This window comes from Schistocerca serialis, chromosome 4, assembly GCF_023864345.2.
Source record: "Schistocerca serialis cubense isolate TAMUIC-IGC-003099 chromosome 4, iqSchSeri2.2, whole genome shotgun sequence".
Classification (NCBI taxonomy): domain Eukaryota; kingdom Metazoa; phylum Arthropoda; class Insecta; order Orthoptera; family Acrididae; genus Schistocerca; species Schistocerca serialis.
This window is the reverse complement of record NC_064641.1, coordinates 127,262,696-127,283,715: the sequence shown is the minus strand read 5'-3', so window position 1 is coordinate 127,283,715 and position 21,020 is coordinate 127,262,696. Positions and strand designations below refer to the sequence as shown.

At 39.0% G+C, this 21,020-nt stretch overlaps 1 protein-coding gene across 1 annotated transcript in view; it reads left to right on the top strand.

Annotated features, from left to right (window-relative positions):
• Positions 1 to 21,020, top strand: part of LOC126474321 (HORMA domain-containing protein 1-like) — an 80,737-nt gene that overhangs the window by 40,210 nt on the left and 19,507 nt on the right. Inside the window, exons 2-3 of the mRNA XM_050101787.1 lie at positions 1,154 to 1,393; positions 3,353 to 3,486. Of these exons, the coding sequence (XP_049957744.1) occupies positions 1,154 to 1,393; positions 3,353 to 3,486 (374 nt within the window). The remainder of the gene's footprint in view (positions 1 to 1,153; positions 1,394 to 3,352; positions 3,487 to 21,020) is intronic.

The window sequence follows — 21,020 nt, the reverse complement described above, 5'->3', positions numbered from 1 at the left end:
AGTTTTGCAGCATCTTTTCTGGATTCTGGTCATTTGCCATAGCTCGTATCTTAATATTATAATGATTGTGCATGCCATTCATATCAAATGTTTTCCCATGACTACGAGGCCCCAAAATCATCTTCATAAAAAGACTTTTACATAAGGTTCCAAAATTTGTATCTTAGCTCATTATCGAGCCAGCTGTAAAAATTCTGCTGTGGCCATCATGTCAGACAGTACCTCTGTACAGAGAAGGAGAATGCTAGGCAAGCAGGATATGGTGTGAGGTTTGTTTACAGTTGGCAGCAGTGAGGGGGTAGACACCTCCGTGTAGTTAAGCTCTGTGAAGGATAGCTGTGGACAACAATGAATAAAATTGAATTAGTATTGAAATGTAGCCAAACCTCGGACTGGAGCAGGGCTTTTATTACTGTCCAGCAGTGTTCACAGCAAAGTATCCTGGGGGATGAGCAGAACAGTTTGAAATAGGCCGCTTTCCAACATAGTGTGCACTATAACAAACATATGTGGTACTGTTCCTGTTCTAACTACCTCTAGTAAATCACCCAGGCATTTATTTTAAAAATTTAAAATTCATGAGTTGCACAAGATATTGACTTTTTTTGGGGTGGGGGGTGGGGGGTGGATTTGTGTGAAATTACTCCTAACTGCCTGTCTCATTTGAGATATTTAGTTTTATGGTGTTTATGTTAAACAAGAAACAGGCACCTTTGTATTTTGTTCCGTTACATGATGTTCTATTGACCTGGCAGTGTTTCAAAACACTGAATACTTTCTCTTCTGGTGCTGTCGTTTTGCAAGCTGAAGTCACTTCAATTGCTGGTGGATTACAAGAAATTCTCTGAATAGATATTTAATATTGTGGAAGGTGCTTTTCAGTATGTGATGAGGAAAACAAAGGACAGTGTGTTATTTCCAATTTGTAGAATGTTCAAATGTGATATTTCTGACATTTACCTTGTATATTTTTTAGAACAGTTTGTAACATCTTTACTGTGTTGAATGTCTGAATAATATTGTTTATATATACTGTAAAGCACTCAGAATTTTTATGCTTGTGTTATGAATTGATGAGCAATTTGTTTCAGTATTCATATTTCAGTTATTCACAACTAAACTTTTCAACAAAAATGTCTTATTCTATTTTCAGACCACACCAGTGGTAATTCCAACAACATGTCAGAAATCTCAAACGCTTATCAAGCAGCTGGTTGCTTTGGCAGTTTCAAATGTTGCATATAACAGATCATTTTTCCCAGAAGATGCATTTATTGAACAAGAATTTGAAGGAACGTGTGTTAAAGTATTGAACAGTAACACAAAGTGTGAAAATGCTCTGATTTTTCAGAAGTGGATAAACAGTGCCTTAGAGGCATTTGAAAAAGGATATGTAAGTTTTTTTATGTTTTAATAACTCTGAAAGTCACCTCCTCTAGAGAATAAACCAAGAAATAGCAACATTTGTATGAAACTCAAGCAGAAAAGTCCAGATGTAAAATATGAGCTTTGCTCAAAAACATGTTAAAATGTTGTTGACAGTGACAGCAGGTGCTCTTATAAAACTAATTGCAATACAGGAAAGTGAATACTGACACTTGTTGTCAGAATTAAAGACCGCTTTATCAAGGAATCAGACTATATAGGAACAAAGGAAGGAATGTAATAAGATTCCTAAAATGGAGAAGAGAAACATGAGCCATAACTTTTGGGTGAAGGGTATATTTGAAAGACAGGAAACAGTGTGTAAAGCTAACTTATCAAAATAATGAGCAGCTCCTAACAACCAAATCAAACTTCAGGGCACTTCAGTGTGGTGTGCCTCAAGGAAGCATACTAGGGCCTTTTCTGTTTCTTGTATATGTAAATAACTTATTTGAACCCCAAAATTGCATGGTTGTAAGCTATGCTGATGACATATCCTTCATCAGCTGTGGCAGTGATATGCAGTCTGCAGCTAACAGTACCGAGATCAGTTTCAATACTCTGTCCGCATACTTTACAGCAAACAAGCTTCTTTTAAATAAAGAATAAATGGTTATAATGAAGTTCATCCACAGTTATAATGCTGCCATAACCGATACTGTATTTATATCCCCATTGGGTCTTGCATATGCAAATTCACATAAATTTTTGGGCATCGTTGTTGATGAACACTTATCATGGAAAGAACATGTAGATAATATTTGCAAGAAAATCAGTAGAAATGTGTATCTACTGAAACGGGTCTCAGCCTTTTTGGACCATGATACTTTAAGGCAAATATATTTAGGGTTAATTCATCCGCACCTTCAGTATGGTTTTGAGATATGGGATGGGGCATCAGCAGTTCATATAGATAGACTTTTTAGATTACAAAAAAAGGCAGTAAGAATGGTAGCCAAGGTAAAGAAGAGAGAGCCTTGTAGAGACATCTTTATAAAATATAAAATTCTTACGGTGTACTCCACGTATGTACTGCAGACAGTCATGTTCATGAAACAAAATCCTGAATATAATGTGAGAAACAGTAATGTACACGACTTTGATGCAAGGTGAAGGGAAATTTTCATAGAATTGTGACCAATAAAAAGGCAACGGACCACAGCCCACACAGAATGGGAGCAATTTTCTACAATGCATTACCCTGTGAACTCAAGAAAGTAAATCGAAATATGCTACAGAGTAGACTGAAGCGATTATTAATAGAGAAGTGTTGTTACTCTATAGAGGACTTTAAGTTGTAGTGCCATCTTGGAAATACATATGTAAATACATATGTCTGCCTGTGTCTGTATATGTGTGGATGGATATGTGTGTGTGTGTGTGTGTGTGTGTGTGTGTGTGTGTGTGTGTGTGTGTGTGTGTGTGTCTGCGAGAGTATACCTGTCCTTTTTCCCCCCCTAAGGTAAGTCTTTCCGCTCCCGGGATTGGAATGACTCCTTACCCTCTCCCTTAAAACCCACATCCTTTCGTCTTTCCCTCTCCTTCCCTCTTTCCTGATGAAGCAACCTTGGGTTGCGAAAGCTTGAAATTTGTGTGTGTTTGTGTGTTTTTTATTGTGTCTATCTGCCAGCACTTTCTCGTTTGGTAAGTCACAGCATCTTTGTTTTTTATATATATATATATATATATATATATATATATATATATATATATGAAATGCATGTAATAAAATACATGTTTTGACTTGTTCCACATCTTTACACCTGTACGTATATGGGATATGTATGCAAGAATTAAAAAATTGAAATTAAATTTATCAATTAGTGTTTTCCAACATTTTATTTGATCAACAAGTGCTTTATTTATGAAATATTTGTAAATATAGATTGAAATTTATAATTTTTTTATTTACTGAATTTATTTCTAGCTTAAGCAGTTGATGGTCTGTGTCCGGCCTGATTCTGAAGATATTGGAGTTGTTCTGGAATCATACAAGTTCACATTTAACAGCAAGAATGATGATGTTCAAATGATTGCTGAAAATTCATTTGGATCATCTATGTAAGTAGACTTACAGTCGTCTACACTTTGTGCCTTGGACATAGTTATACCAAGGTGATTCTGCACCCTTGGCAGAACTTACAAGGCTGCAGCCTCCTCCTCCCCTCTCCTCCCCACATAAAATTACCTTTCTCCAATTTTTTGGATGTGTGTTTGGCAAATTTTATAGTTTTGTAAGTAATTTTAATGAAAATGAAGGTTTATTGAAAAATATAATTTAAACAAACTATACTTATGAAAAATATTGCCAGTCAGCAAATTAAAGGTATCACTGTAGTAAATAAATTATAAACTGTGTAAAAGTTCTTAATAGTTTTAAAGTAAAACAAAGATCTATACCTTATTGTTTTTGATCGCTAATGTACGTGGTTTTTATTATGATGTGTAATAAAAAACAGATTTTATTTGTCCCTCATAAATCATTGATAGTTGATAAATTATTAATTAGAAACAAAAGAATAGGAGCTATAATGAAGAGTTGAGAAAATATCCTTTTCAGGAATTGTGTTTTTACTATAATTTTATTCTGAATTTTCATGCTTTGAACAAAATAAAATAATTTATTATGTCATTGAAGTCATGTTTAGCAGCTGTGTAGTACTCTGTTGACAACATAGCTAAATTTGACATATTGGTTTCACCCATACTCGACCCCAATAGTTTTTCATTATTTTTAACGTGCCGAAGCTGTGTTCAAGATATGCTGTAGTCATTGTCATTGTCAAAAATATCCTCAAAGCTGTTTAATTGTTTTGGTAAGTGTCTATAATCCATAGTGAGACAATGGAAACTCCGGGTAGGAATATCAACAATGTAGGAAAAGATAGATTGCTACTTACTGGAAAGAAGACACATCAAGTTGCAGACAGGCGCAATTAAAAGAAGCTATATGTGAATGTCTTTTAATCATGCCTATCTGTAACTAGAAGTTTCTTCTTTACGGTAAGTAGCAATCCATCTTTTCCTATCATACATTGTCCATAGCTAGACAAAAATCTTAGAAATATCCATTTTGGAAACTGTTTTAATGCCCTTAATCGGCTGTTTTGCATGGTACTTAAAAGCTTTGTTTACTGCTTCCACTGTATCAGTATCCTTGCTATATTTGGCAGCAAACTCAGCTGCACATTTTTCAGAATAACATACAGAACTTTCATTTAAGGAATTTCCTGACAGGAAATTAAATTAGACAAAATAGTGTTATACATGTGAGATCTGTTTTCCTTTTCACTTATTATTAGGTGGACTGGAAGTGCTATGATTGTTTGTGGGAGTACGATTTGCGAGGTATACATTGTCGTAAGTGAACATGTGGCAAACTGTGATTTCGTGCCAAAACTGTTAGAACAAAGAGGACAGTGGGACTTGTGGTTCTGTTCGAATTGATTGAGCATTTGTCGTTTATAGCAGCCTACATTACTGCTATTGGGGGCTCGGAGTCAAATTATTATTAAAGTAAAACTGTAAACCATCTCACCAGTGCTAATTTCATTGTGTGAAAGAAAAGGCAACGCCAATAAATAGTGATTGAACTGTGTCATGAAAAACTGATTTTGCTATAATAATCACCTGATTTTTATTCCCTAGCATAAACCATACTCATGTCTGAGTGAATAATTAATTCAAAAACTATAACTAATGCGCAGGTGTGGAACAGTGTACTAGTGCACCAAGTGTGGAAATCATCCCCCGAGACTTACGTGAGTGCCAAAATTTGCAATAACATTTTTTAACCAACATTTGTATATGCACATTCGTGTGAACGCTGCAACCGCACTTCTTTATTTACCGCCCCGTCGCAATTGTGGGCTCTCGTCCGGTATACTAGTGTACTAGGCAACTAGGCCTGAAGGCTAGGGGAACTAGGTGAAGCATGAACTCGCAGAAACGTGTGTTTCGGTTAATCGCGTGCGTGCCTACTATTGCCGTTCGACACCGCCACGCTGCGCGGATCGAGCCAAGTACCAGCGGACCTGCAGCCAGCACCAGCAGAGTGCGTGCGCAGCCGATTCTCAACTGGGCGACGGACTGTCAACGGCTGGATGTCCAGCGACCAGCAACAGCGGCCATGATTACGCTCCGCAACGCAGCCTCTTCAGCAGCGCCGAGACTGAAGCAGCCCATCCAGAAAGATAAGTGATCACAGCAGGGCAATTTTTGTTTTTGGTTTCCTTGTTTTCAGTTCTTGTGCTAGCCAGGGCAATGGAGCACGAAATTATAAAATCGCTTAGTGATTGCGGGTCGTCAGGGAGTGGTAGCGAACCACAAAGTCCTCAGTGACAGGAGGAAATCGGTATCCCTAAAATGTCTAAAGAATTAATTGCTCTTCTTCAAAATATGAGTAGCCAAATAGGTTATTTTAAAACAGGTATGGATAATAAATTAAGTGCTTTAGACATTAATTTTGGAACTAAATTAAATTCGGAATTAAGTTCTCTAAAAACTACTGTGGGCCAAATAAATAGTCAGTTGGGGTCAATGAAACAAGAAATTGTGACCGAATTAGATAATAAATTAGAAAAAATAGAAGAGAGCTGGCATTCCAAGGTTGAAGCGGTTGAGGCTGAGCTGAGGGGTGAAATTGTTTCGGGAAGACAGATGTGTGATGATAGGGAAGAGGCGACAAGGCAATCTTTGGGTGAAGTGAATGCGAAAATAGTGGCTAGCAATGATGGGACAAAAGCTGTGCTGATAAATAAATTAGACAGCACAGCTGATGATCTCAGAAAGGAAATGGCAACTGTCACCTCAAAAGTAAATGACAAAATTACCCAGATAGAATTGTATAATGTTTCGAGTCATGCTGGGTGTCCAGGAATGCAGGCACCATTTTCAGGCAAAAACGGGTATCATGCCGTGGATTTTTTGGCCAATTGCAAGGACTATTTTCTGCTTGGGATGTCAGATGAGACAAAAGTAAAATTTGTAAAGAGAATGCTAGGAGGTTCAGCTCAGGCATGGGCTAACAAATTTAAGGATCAGTTCATTTCATTTGAAATATTTGAACAAATGTTTCTAGACAAATACTGGAGTAAAAATAGGCAGTGTAGGTTGAAAAATGAGTTTTGAATGGACCTGTGTACAGGGGAGGCAGACAACCTATGAGGGAATTTTGCCAGGAAGAGTTAAATAAATTAGTACATCTGGATCAGCCTTTAGGTGTGTTAACAGAAATATCTACTTTAAGGAGTAGACTACCTGAGGAGTTACAATGGGAACTCATACATTGCCCCACTGATTCTGTGGAGAAGTTTTTAGACTTTGTTGAGAGGATGGAGCAGGCTATGTGCTATAGGCCTATCTCAAAGGGAAACAATCCAGGGAATAGCCATAGGGATCTGGGGGAGAGAAGAAATATGAATTGGGGTAACAATCATCAAAATGGTCACAGAAATAGGAATTGGGGAAATAATCATCAGAGCCATCATGGGGACACAAATATAAATGAATATTGTAGAGGGAATGGGGGAAGGTATAATGAAGAGAGCCACAGTTAAAGGGCTTTTAGGGGCAGTGATGTGAGAAATGAACCAAGGCCAATGCTGGGAAATGGACCTGGAAGAAGGGGACAGAACAACAGCACACAACAGGGACAGTGTCCTTTAAACTAGGAGTTGTCTCAAATGGGGTCCACTTTGGGACAAGACAAGTTGCAAACAATAGGATCAAGAGATGGAACGATAATAATTATAATCAGACTAGGGGTGATTATTCACTAAAGGGGGTATGACAATAATGATAGAAGTTGGAGAGAAGAAAGAATTTGTGGTATGGAGGCCATTTTAAATGATGAAAATGTGTTGGGGAGCTGGTGCATGGAGCATGGCAAAAGGAAAGCTTTTAAGAGGAAGAATGTTAGGGGTTTAAAGGCCCAAATGGAAGAAATCAATGTTGAGAATGTTTTTTTGTAAAGAGTTTGGGAATGTGAATTCTGAGAAAGATAGTATCAGTTTGGTGAGCATTATTAACAGGCCAGGGACTAAGGCACTGTCTGAAGGTATGGATGGATGTTGTGATGACCAAAGTGTGTGTGAAAGTAATAGTAAGAAATTTGTTGAGTTGTGTATAATGGAAGCAGATACAGTGGATGGTAATGTTAATTCTGAGAGGGCCAAGGTGCCTGAAACTAATGGTTTTGTAGATGATGTTAATGATTTTTGGGCCATAGTGCCTATTGTTGATGTAGTGATAAATGAATATGCACCAGAGAGTGTCTGGTGAAATTTATGCTGTGAGCAGCCAGAAGGGGCTGGTTCTGAGATGTCTGGTGAAAGTGTTTGTAATGTGCAGGATAGTAATGCAAGTGATGTTTTGGTGGGGAAAGCTGTATCTGAATCCATGAAACATGATGAAACAAACTGTTCTAGTGTTTACATGCAAGGGGTTAAACAGCAAACTAAGAATGATGAACAGTGGAGAACTAAGGCGGAATCTGAATTGAACTTAAATGATTGGGTGGCAAGGGCAAAATGGATGCAAAAATATACTCCAGAAAATTGGACAGTAGGGAAATATAATTATGTGAACAGTTTAAAGCAGTTAAATGTTGAGAATGAGGCATATTATGATAAACTCAAGAAAATATTTGATGGGGATAAGAAGTTTGTTGATTACAGATTGTGGAAAATTAGTGTGTGACGAGGGAGATGAAGTTGAAAAGGTGAATAATTATGTAGTGTATGAGGATGAGCAGTATGGGGGTATGGAAGAGGCTGAACTGAATACTGGTTGGATGGGGAAGAGTGAATGTGATTTTGATGCTAGTGATTGGGTGGATTTTTCTAAGTATATACAGAAGTTGGGACCAAAGGTATGGGAGAAGGAGAAGTTTAGTTTTGCCAGAAAATTAGGATAGTTGGACTTAGAAAATAAAGAACAGAAAGATGCTTTTGAAGTAATATTTGAATGGGATAATGAAATAGAATCATTCAATGGGGGGGGGGGGGGGGGCAGGTATGCACCATGGAAAAATACTGTGCTAATGAACTGGAGGAGGATCTTTTAGCAGAAGTAGAGCTCAAGCAGAAACATTTTAGGAAGGTGCAACCAATATTTAAAGTCCAGATAGGTAAAGTCAGTGAAGAAGCCTTCGGTGGACACAGGTAGTACAGTCAGTGGGATAGAAGAGGGTTTCTACAATTATATCAAGAATGACAAAATGGTAGAATTCCTGGTCACAGGGGTTAGAATAAAAAAATACTATTGGTAATTACAGCAAGCCCATGAGGAAGGAGGCTGTGTTAGATGTAAACATTGGTGGAGACTTGTTTAGTCACCTGTTCCTGGTGATTCAAAATTTAAGTATAAGTATGGTTCTGGGTACAGATTTTTAAAATAAGTATGGGGCAAATATTAACTGTGGGGGACAGGTATTGGAATTGAATGTTGGGGGATGTATAAAGGAGACAAAATTTGTAAATGCAACAGGTGATGATTTAGTGGCGAGCTTGCACACCGCCCAGTGCATGTTGGATGAAGTAGGGATTGAGGAGGAGATAAAAGGGAAGGTCTATGAGACAGAGGGTATTGGTGACAGTGAGAGGGAAGAACTGTATAATTTACTGGTAGAGAATAAAGATGTGTTCTCAGAGGGACCTGGGAGAGTGGTAAATTTTGAATATATACTCAGGGCAAAGCCTCATGAGCCTATTAAGGTTAGGCCATATCCTATTCCCATGATAGACAAAGATGCTGTTAGGTCAGAAATAAAATGTTTGGAGGTGTGGGGGGTGATTGAAAAATGCAGAAGTGAGTACTGTAACCCAATAGTGGTGGTCAAAAAGAGTGACAAGTCAGTACGACTAGTTCTAGATGCTAGGAAATTAAATAAAATTATTCTTAGGAATGTTAGCAATAAGAATTTTTGAAGAAGTAAACATTATGCGCTGTAGTATCTGAACTATATATATATATATATATATATATATATATATATATATATATATATATGGTTATAATAGAGGGAAACATTCCGCGTAGGAAATATATATCTAAAAACAAAACAAAGATGATGTGACTTACCAAATGAAAGTGCTGGCCGGTCGACAGACACACAAACAAACACAAACATACACACAAAATTCAAGCTTTCGCAACAAACTGTTGCCTCATCAGGAAAGAGGGAAGGAGAGGGAAAGACGAAAGGATGTGGGTTTTAAGGGAGAGGGTAAGGAGTCATTCCAATCCCGGGAGCGGAAAGACTTACCTTAGGGGGAAAAAAGGAAGGGTATACACTCGCACACACACACATATCCATCCACACATATACAGACACAAGCAGACATATTTAAAGACAAAAAGCTTTTTGTCTTTAAATATGTCTGCTTGTGTCTGTATATGTGTGGATGGATATGTGTGTGTGTGCGAGTGTATACCCTTCCTTTTTTCCCCCTAAGGTAAGTCTTTCCGCTCCCGGGATTGGAATGACTCCTTACCCTCTCCCTTAAAACCCACTTCCTTTCGTCTTCCCCTCTCCTTCCCTCTTTCCTGATGAGGCAACAGTTTGTTGCGAAAGCTTGAATTTTGTGTGTATGTTTGTGTTTGTTTGTGTGTCTATCGACCTGCCAGCGCTTTTGTTCGGTAAGTCACCCCTATATATATATATATATATATATATATATATATATATATATATATATAGGGATTGTAAAATTAAAGTTAGTTCATTTTGCTGCTTGTAATCTCAGTCTGGGCTAGATGATATGAATAGAAGATAATTTTAACAAAGTGTATAGGTGAATTTCAATAGACATTTTTCAAAGTAGATTAATTCATTTTTTTGAGGAAACATTGACAAATCCTGGAATTTCATTCATGGTCTGTAATAATCAAGTAAAGTTTTTCTTTGTTTTTGAGTTTCTTCCGTCAAGCCATGACAACAGTCAGATATAATTTAAAGTCTGTTTGATTCCTGCCACATTATCAGTATCATTTTGATTAGGGAGGCTTTGTCGCCAAGCAGTACTGCCTCACTGACGTGGGCATTTCTAATCTAGTATTGAACAGATTGTTGGGCACAACTACCCAGCTGTTGCTCTAGCCTGTTTCTTAGTGATGGTTTGCCCTGAAATTCTGTCTTAGCTGTGTCAGCTCTGGATTGCATGAAGATGGGTCTAGGCTGGACCACTCTATGGTAAACAGGGAAAACTTTCATGTATATGAGATTTTCATTGGGGAATTTGTGTGTTCCTCGGTAGTGCTCCATAAACTGGCTAGTAGGAGGACAGGAAATAGCGCCAGAGTAGGGAGATGTGACACTACATCTAGTCTGGAGGCATCCCTAGGGGGAAGACATTTTAGGCAGTGAGAAGCTATAGTGCTTGTGAAACAAACTGATAAATGATACGTGTTCCAAAGTAAATAGATTGATTAGAAACAATGTGGTGTGCATAATATGCTGCAAAAAATAAGGAAGTTTAAAAAAAAAAAAAGAAAAAAATTGATAAACAATATTGTGATTTTGTTAAATTTATTTGTGTTTGTTTTACTTTGCCAGGCCTGTTGTGCTATACACACATACATAGAAGACATGAATTTAGAATCATGGTTAAGGAAATATATATTTTTTGGATTGGGGTTATTTACAGATATATTGCAAATTTATTTTTGTTGGGCACAAAATACATAGGGAATTCTACTTAGTTTAGGGTGATGCCACCGCTGACTAGATTGCCAAGTAAACTGTTAACATTCTAGGGCTAATTTAACATGACTGGTCGGCCACTGTTTTTTTTTTTCTTTTTTTTTGAGCTACTTGCTACTGCATTTACTGCGTGCATGAGCTAGCAAGTGGGGGTATTGTGACGGTACAAACCCCTGTTACTAGATGAATATTTCTAGTACGCAAGGATTGACAAAACACAGTATATACAGTTCCACACAGTAAATGTAATGACCCCATTAATAAATATAGACTTTGATCAGAAATCGGTAGCTAAGGTAGAATATTGAAAATTTCTAGGTGTATGCATTGATGACAGGTTGAACTGGAAAAAACACACTGAGGATCTACTGAAACGTTTGAGTTCAGCTACTTATGCTATTAGGGTCATTGCAAATTTTGGCGATATACATCTGAGTAAATTAGCTTACCATGCCTATTTTCATTCTCTGCTTTCGTATGGCATCATATTCTGCGGTAACTCATCATTGAGTAAAAGAGCGTTCATTGCACAAAAGTGTGTAATCAGAATAATTGCTGGAGCTCAACCAAGATCATCCTGCAGACACTTATTTAAAGACCTAGAAATCTTCACTGTAGCCTCACAATAGATATATTCACTTATGAAATTTGTTATTAACAATCCGAACGAATTTAAAAGTAATAGCAGTGTCGAATTAAAAAGTAATAGCAGTGTACATGGCTACAACACTAGGAGAAAGGATGATCTTCACAACTCAAGGTTAAATCTAACTTTGGCTCAGAAGGGGGTAAATTATGCTGCCACAAAAGTCTTTGGTCACTTACCTAATAGCATCAAAAGTCTGACAGATAGCCATATAGCATTTAAAAGGAAATTAAAAGAATTTCTTAATGGCAACTCCTTCTACTCATTAGATGAATTTTTGGATATAGTAAGTGGGTAATTTCCCAACATCCACAAAAAAAAAAAAAAAAAAAAAAAATTTAGTGTCATGTAACAATTTGTCTAATGTAATATCTTCTATAGACACCTTTTATTAACTTGACACGTTCCACATCATTACGAAGTGATGTATTCATGATCTATGGAACAAGCACTAATCTAATCTCTCTAATCTGTTTTGTGGAGAGCGAGCACGGTACATGCCGCGCGATTCGCGGAAGCAGGAGGCACGCCCACGCGAGATTTGTAATGGTCGGTGGGATGGTCTCTGCCGCCGGGCAGCCATGTAGCCTGCAGCTTGGGGCATTGTTTGGTTTTTCCTGCATTACGTGAAAACTATGTAACTTACGGCGAAGAGCGATGCGGCAGTGGATTGTGATCAGCAATATGCACCTTCCGAAAGATCGATCTTTATTTCAAGTCACGAGATGCAAAAGTTATAGTAGCCTAAAAATCGGTTGATATCACGAATACTGAAAGATTAATAAAAATAGTAAATAACAACTTACAGGGATGAGCGAGCACTCATCAAAAAAGTTTCGTCGTAGCAGATCGAGTGCCGTAGTCATATGTTAAGATTCATAATTAATTAAGCCCATAAAGAGCAATAAACAAAGTTTGAGGGAAAATTGTTTATAAAATTCAATAGAAAGTTCATGACGTAAAGAACGGCACTATATAATATTTTGGGTGGCGTCACACGTATTTTAAAACTAGTTAAGTTATACTATACACTTAACTTGCAATAGTTTTCATTGTTTGGAAATTATTATTAACATTTATCGGCCATAATTAATTAATTATTATAGATATGAAGATTTTGAGCAGTGCAATGTGTATATCGCTATAGATGACGTCTAAAAACGGTGCTATACGCAGTTCTGTGTTAAAACTTTGCAGCACAGATGTCAACAAACAAATTTGCGCTAAGTGGTGAAATTTTGTGATAACTAAAACTTGATTTACGCGTGATAGAATAATCATAGAAATTAATGTAACATAGTAAATAAGATGTACTTTTTAGCGCGGTTCCGATGGTGTACTTGTTTCTGTCAAGGGATGTATGTATCAAAATTTGTAACCTTAACTGGTGAGATTGGTACTTAAATAACTAGGGGGATGGACATCCGAGCCTATATAAGTGAGCGGCCATCTTGGCCAGAGGTCAGTCGTTTTGGAGGGTGAGTACCGAGCAAGCCCCACTTAAGGGTGGCCCATGTGGTCGTTTGAGAATTCTTTTTCGCGCTGATTTATTTCAACAAAGAGTATTGTTTAATAGTGCAAGTGTGCAACCATATAATTGGTGAACTGGAAGTGCTACGATTATTTGTGTGAGTACGACTTACGAGGTATACACCGTCATAAGTGAACATGTGGCGAACTGTGATTTCGCGCCAAAACTGTTAGAACAAAGAGGACAGTGGGACTTGTGGTTCTGTTCGAATTGATTGAGCAATTGTCGTTTATAGCAGCCTACATTACTGCTATTGGGGGCTCGGAGTCAAATTATTATTAAAGTAGAACTGTAAACCGTCTCACCAGTGCAAATTTCATTGTGTGAAAGAAAAGGACAGCACCAATAAATAGTGATTGAACTGTGTCGTGAAACACTGATTTTGCTATAATAATCGCCTAATTTTTATTTCCTAGCATAAACTGTACTCATGTCTGAGTGAATAATTAATTCAAAAACTATAACTAATGCGCGGGTGTGGAACAGTGTACTAGTGCACCAAGTCTGGAAATCATCCCCTGAGACTTATGTGAGAGCCAAAATTTGCAATAACATTTTTTAACCAACATTTGTATATGCACATTTGTGTGAACTCTCCAACTGCACTTCCTTTATTTACCGCCCCGTTGCAAGTGTCATGAACGTGATACAGGATTTGTGGTGGACATTATTAAAACAAAGTTGTTTCTCATTGCTGCAGATTTTTCGGAATAACATCCAGAACTTTCATTTAAGGAGTTTCAGACGGGAAATTAAAATCAGACAAAATGGTGTGATACATGTGTGATCTGTTTTCTATTTCACTTATTATTCTATCAAATACATTGAAACACTCTACCTCAAAAAGTTTCCCAGCACAATCATCAACTTTCTCCTCTGAATGTGAATATATTTTGTTGATGCCAGCCTACATAGCGAGTAATGACCATCATAATAAAATAAGGGAAACCAGAGTTTGCACAGAAGGATATAGGTGTTTGTTGTACCCGTGAACTGTTCAAGATTGCAATTATAGAGAATTAATGTGAAAGTGTTTTGATGGACTCTCTGCCAGGCATTTAAGTTTGGACTGTGGATTTCTACACACCTTCTTCCTGCAGATGTTTCATATTTTTTGTCAAACCAGACAGCAAACTCGATGCTACATCAATTGTAGAACATTTTCCCTGCAGCAATTTGTTAGTAGAGATCAATTTTATTGATGTATCAGACTACACCTCCGAAAAACATAAAAAATCGTAATCATTTTCACTAAGAAAGTTCGTAGTGCCTGTTACTGTTTCAGTGATGTTTGCGCACCAGACCAAAGACAGAATGTCTCAGGACTCTTATAGTGAGTATGGACTGTAGACGGAAAACCCAGAAGTGACCATGGAGAGGGGAGGCTGTAGGAATAAATATAGGACCCATTCCACTCAGCTAGCAGTCTCAGGTAGCATCTGATGAAGATGAATCATGTTGTTGAACTATTTTGTATGGTTGATGCTAATATCTGGCAGAACACCTCAAGAGGTCAACAGATCACGGGGAAAACCTGAAGAATTCCACCAGGAGACTGTATGAGGAGGAACTGTACCAAGATGTCAAGAATCTGGGCAAGCTTCAGTAAAGGAAAGAGAGGATACTGAGTTTTTTTCAGTTTCCTGGTGAGATATCGAGATGGGGCATAGTACCAGTTTTCACCAGGGTGAAGTATCATATCAGCTCCGGAATGGCAAACAAGATGGAACATTGGTCAAACATGGCCCTTTTGAGGGAAAGGATTCGATACATGCATCACAGGCTAGATGTGGTGACCAGAAAGCTTTTACATCTTCACCTGTGCTTGGCAACCTCCTTGGCAGGTAAAGACAGGCATGGGGTAGACAGTGTCTCTTGGTCTCTGACAGAATGTGCCAGGAAGAATGCCTCATTGGGCAGTCTGTGAATTTTGACCATACAAGCAAGAAAGCACAGCAGATGGAAGAAGATACTTACACTATGATTAACCTACGTGGCAAGCAGTTTTATGACGCCATTTTGAAGGTGCTCAGATGGCCTCAACTTTGCAACTACTCCTAGGAATGTGCCCATTTAAAAATTCAACAGTGTAGTGGTGCAAGTAGCCAACCCACGTCCACCAAATGTGGCAGAAGAAATCTGCCAGGAAACCTGCAGGGTGATCAGCAAGATGAAACCTCCAAAATCAAACATTGCCAATGATTAGAGACTGACACTCAAGAAGCTCCACGAAGACAGCAACATCGTGGTTTTGTCAGCAGCCAAAGGGAACTCCACAATTGTAATGCAGCAGACTGCTATTGATGAGAAAGTTGTCAACTTCTGGAGGATACAGCACACAGAATTTTTGGAATTTGACTCTATTGACAGAGTAGATAAGAAGAGAGGTACTCTTTTGAAGGCAACAGGCATGCCTTACAATGTCATGAGATAATTGTGATCGAGAGTGCCATTTCCACATTGACTGTATGGACTGCAGATGGTAAACATAGAGGCTATGTCACTAAACTTGATTGTCAGCAACACTGGTGCATCAATGTACCCAGCAGCTAAGTATTTGAAGAAACTACTGTGTACATATATGAGGATGTGTATTCACCACATCCACAACTTGGAGGACTTCTTGCAGCACCTCAAGCAACTACGTATCATGGAATCTGATATAATGGTCCGTTTTGATGAGGTGTTCCAGTTTATGAAGGAATCTCTGAAAGACTTACTGGAGCTGATTTGCAGAGAAATTTGACGATGCTCTTACGGACCTGTAGCACAGTTGTGTATTCATTTGTTTGTTTTGAAGAGCCAGCAGCCATTTGTTTCAGCCTTGTCAAATGGTCAGGCAGGCTCCAACTGTCAGTTGTTACACAACTGCAGAGTATCAAGTTACATATTATGCTTTTTCCACGTTTTCTTAGTAGTATATTTCTTAAATTCTGTCCTTGTTTTTTATATAAGTGTAATCTCATGATTTTGTAAATTGTGAACATCTGAATGTACTGAATGTACTTTTGGCCTCAAGTTGTAGTGATTGATGGAGAATCTGGTGCATTGCATGGGACACCTCAGATTTTGCTTTTTGTGCCCATGGGCTCTGCTGCCGAGGCACCTTCCAGTGTACGTCACATGATGGGTCAGCTTCCATCACAGGATGGTAACACATTCATGCCGCTTGAGATGTCGGGTCAATGTGGAGTCTGGCTGTGTGACCTTGCCCATTTGCCCTGTAAGTAGACTGGTGGCCACTCCCTCAGCAGGGTCCAAGCAGGTTCACAGTGGGAGAGGGGTTTCTGGTTATCGGGAGCTCCACATTAGGTACGTTAGGGAGCCCTTTAGGGAAATAGCATTCAGGACCAGAAAGAAAGCCATCTGCACTTGGTATGCTGGGGGCCCCTTCCTTGTTGTGGAGGAAGTATTGGCTATACAGTGCAGTCATCTGCAAGCTGTGGTTCATGTCAGCACGAGTGACGTGTATCGCTTGTGTGCTGAGGCAATCGTCAGTTCATACAAATGGCTGACGGAAGTGGTGAAGGCTGCCGGCCTTACACGCAAGATGCAAGCAGAGTTCACAATTTGCAGCATTGTTTCCAGAGTTGATTGGGATTCTTCACTTTGGAGCTGAGTGGAGGATTTCGACCAAAGGCTTCATCAACTCTGTGATGGTCTTGGCTACAGATTTCTGGACCTACATTACCAGATGGAGAATAGGAGGAAGCCCCCTTCCGCTTTGATAGGTTGGGGTTACACTGCACCAAGGAAGCAGCTAGTAGCTACTTGGGGAGCAGAGTGCTTGTGGAATGCACTTTTTTTATTATTTTAAGGGTAGGAGGTATCTGTCAAGCAGATAGCAAAATGAGGCCGCATTTTATCAGTAAATTGTTGAAGTATTCGTTACAAAGTTCCCAAATTTATTGCCTTCCAGGAAATTCCTCATGCTCAAATTATTCTTGGGGCTGAGAGCTGGCTGAAACCCACTGTAGAAAGTTCTGAGATATATAGCTATTGGAGGGGAGTGTTCATTGCAGTGGACAAAAATATTATCTCTATTGAGGTCGAATTAAGTTTGACAGTGAGGTTATCTGGATGTGTGCAACAGGCCAAGGAGAAATCAAATTAATTGTTGATTTTTTTTGTCAGCCACTATTGAGAAAATTTAGGGAACCAGCATTTGAAGCAGGCTGCATAATGATTCTACTACTGCCAATGCACATTTTGTATAATGACCACAAAGATAATATAAGAGAAATTAGGGCTTGTGCAGGGGCATGTAGACATTCACTTTTCTCTTACTCTAATTGCAAGTGGTCCACGAAAGGAAATGCCTTGGTACAAGACAACCCCACACCACACACAATACGGCAGCTTGCAGAGTATGTATGTAGATATAAATGTAGATGTAGATCTGTTCAGACATATAATGACTAACATATTTCCTGAATGCGGGCAATATTATGAACAGACAGAAGCAGTGGCCATGGGTGGCTCCCTCTCTCCAGTGGTAGTAATTTGTGGAGAAATTTGAGGAGGAAGCATTACAGATGGATAGATACAAACTCGCATACTCCTTCAGGTATCTGGATAATACCTTTGTCATCAGGCCTCATGGTAGGGAGAGGCTCAGTAAATTTCTGGAACATCTTCACTCCCATCCCCAAAATAAAGTGCATCAATGGAGCTGGAGAATAATGGTCCGCTGCCGATTTTGGATGTATGTGTCAAAAACAGAGCAGATGGGTTGTTTGACAATGGTGTGTATCACATACTAACTAACTCCACAAGAACAGGCCATAAAGGCCTAATGGTACTGACTGGCCACCATGTCATCCTCAGCCCACAGACGTCACTGGATGCGGATATGGAGGGGCATGTGGTCAGCGTGCTGCTCTCTCAGCTTTATGTCAGTTTATGAGTCCGGAGCCGCTACTTCTCAGTCAGTTAGCTCGTCAGTTTGCCTCACAAGGGCTGAGTGCACCTCACTTGCCAACAGAACCTGGCAGATTGGATGGTCACATTCATGTGCTAGCCCAGCCCGACAGCACTGAACTTCGGTGATCTGATGGGAACCAGTGTTACCACTGTGGCCAGTCCATTGGCCTATCACATACCAACACACTGATTTATACCTGGGAGCAAGCAGCTATCATTACCTAGCACAGAAGAATAGAGTTCTAAAGACATTGGTCCACAGGCATACACCTTATCAGATCAAGATTGTTTGACATCAGAAATAGAGCACCTACACTCAGTCTTCTGCAGAAATGAATGCATGGTCAAACAGATTCAGAAGGTCTTTCAGCCAGCCTCTCTGCCACATGATAGAGAAGAAGAGCAAGGTGAAGCAAGGACTTCAGCTTACCCTCCCTATGCAGAATCTGTTTCTGCCAAGGTCAATAGCATTCTCAAGAAGCATAACATCAAGTGTGTAAGAGGACTACAGGGAAATGTGAAAGATAACCTGGGCTTATGAAAAACAAAACTTTACAATATACTTTACCATTGTTTCATGTTGTACATTGTCCAAACAACTAGGACGGTGGACATCATATGCCAAGAACATTGGAGGCACACCTCCCAGGGACAGACAACTAAAGTAGCCAATTCTGAGCACTGTCTGGAACTTAATCATTCCATGAACTATGAAAAAACAAGGGTTGTGGCACAGACCCCCAGATACTGGGACAGTCTTATAAGAGAATCATTAGAGATAAAGGTGATAGAAAATTTCATGAATCATGACACTGGGTACCAACTAAGTAAAACCAGGGATCGTGCACTGCAGTCACAAAATCACAGTATTGGCAGCAGCATAGTTTAACAAAAAGAAGAACTGAGAATGTGGAAATGGGGAATGAACTCAAGACAGAGAACCAAGTGCACCATACCAAGAAAAGAACCCCCGATCGCTTTCAGGTGCACCAGACCAAAAATGAAAATCCAGCTCAAGGTCAGGTGCCCAGGTGCCCTGTACCAAAGACAGAACATCCCAGAACGGTTCTAGTGGGAATGGACCAATAATGGAATACCTAGAACCAACCAAAGATGCATACCAGACCGAAAATAAAACATCAGCTTGTGGCCAGCTGCTCTGGACTGGAGCCAGCATGTGTCAGGATACTTCTAATGAGCATGGACTGCACACAGAACACCCACACCCAACCATGGAGGGGAGAGGCAGTAAGCATAAATATTGGACCCATTCTACTCTACTGTCAGTCTCAGGTAGCACCTGATGAAACAACGAGTCATGTTGTTGAAGTGTAGTGTGTGGTCGATAGTGATATCCAACAGAACACTTGATACCTCATTATGTCATCAGATTGCTGGGCAAACCTGGAGAACTACAACAAGAGAACCTATTGGGAGGAGATGACCTGAAATATCAAGAAGCTGGACAAGCTTTGGCAGAGGAAAAGGAAGATGCTGAGTTCGCTAAGTTTCCTGCTAAGATGTCAAGATGTGGATGTAGTACCAGTTTCTGCCAGGGTCAAGCATCAGGATAGAGTTTTGGGACACTATGAGAGACAAGGATTGTTCAGCAAATAAAAGTAAGAGTAATATGGAGATGGATAGTGACGAAGATATACTATTTTTACCTGAAATTTATAGTTGGGCAGAAAGGAAAACAATAAATGAGGATATTGAACATGATAACTCTGGTCACAATAGACTGTTTACAATACAAGTAGAGGGTTATGTAAATGATGAATTGGAAAAACAGCAATCTCTGGTAATGATGCAAAACAAGGAACAGATAGTAGGCATGGAAGACATTGATAATGAAAGAGAGGGAGCTAAGGCTCTTTTTTGTGGAGAATGTGAAATTAAGGAGGTCTTAGAGGAAGAGCAGTTATATATTGTCATAAATGCAGATGAAGTGGTGAAGTTAGATAAAGCGGAAGTTTTTGTGGGATAGAGAGGGATGAAGTCAGTAAGGGAGAAGCATCAGGAACACATTTGGTGTTGGACAATGCTTGTCAGCCGTTAGCCATTGCAAACATAAGATTTGATAACCACAGAGTTTGTGATCAGTCAAATAAAAGTTTCAGGTTTGAGGGAAAAGGAGAAAAGTGTCTAAGAATAATATAGGACAGTTATGGGAATAATAATGAAGATTTTTGGAAAGGGCTTGTTAAAATCAGTGAGGCTCATTATCCTGAATGGTGGAAAGAGTTAAAGGACCAATTAAATAAAAAAATGGGGTAAAAGCAGTAGTTTTTGTATAGTTTCTTTTAACAGAAAGCAATAGGAAAAATGGAGCCATCCGAAATATATGTAAACTTGATTAAAACTGAAAGAGGTGTATCTTGTTATCAGGAGTAGGAAAAAGGCTTTGTTTGCAAAGAAATTGAAAAGGACCTATTATTTGAAAATACTGAAGAATGAGATATTGGGGTGGGGGGGTGAATTGGGCTGTCGTTATGTAAAAGTTAAGCTATATGGTTGGGAAGGTAAACGTCTATTAGACAAAGGAAGCCCTATCATGCAAATAACAGAAAAACTTAGAGAGAAGTCCATGATTGGTAAAAGTGCTGTTGAATTACCAGTAATTTGGGTAAAAGTCAAAGGAGCTACAGGGAGTAATAGCAAAATGGTAAAGAGTCAAGTACTTTACACTTTTGAGATTTATAATAAACAGTTTGACAACTGTAGAATACGTGATCATTATTGTGGACCACCTACACCCATTCACGTATGTCTTCCCCCAACGACGATGGTGT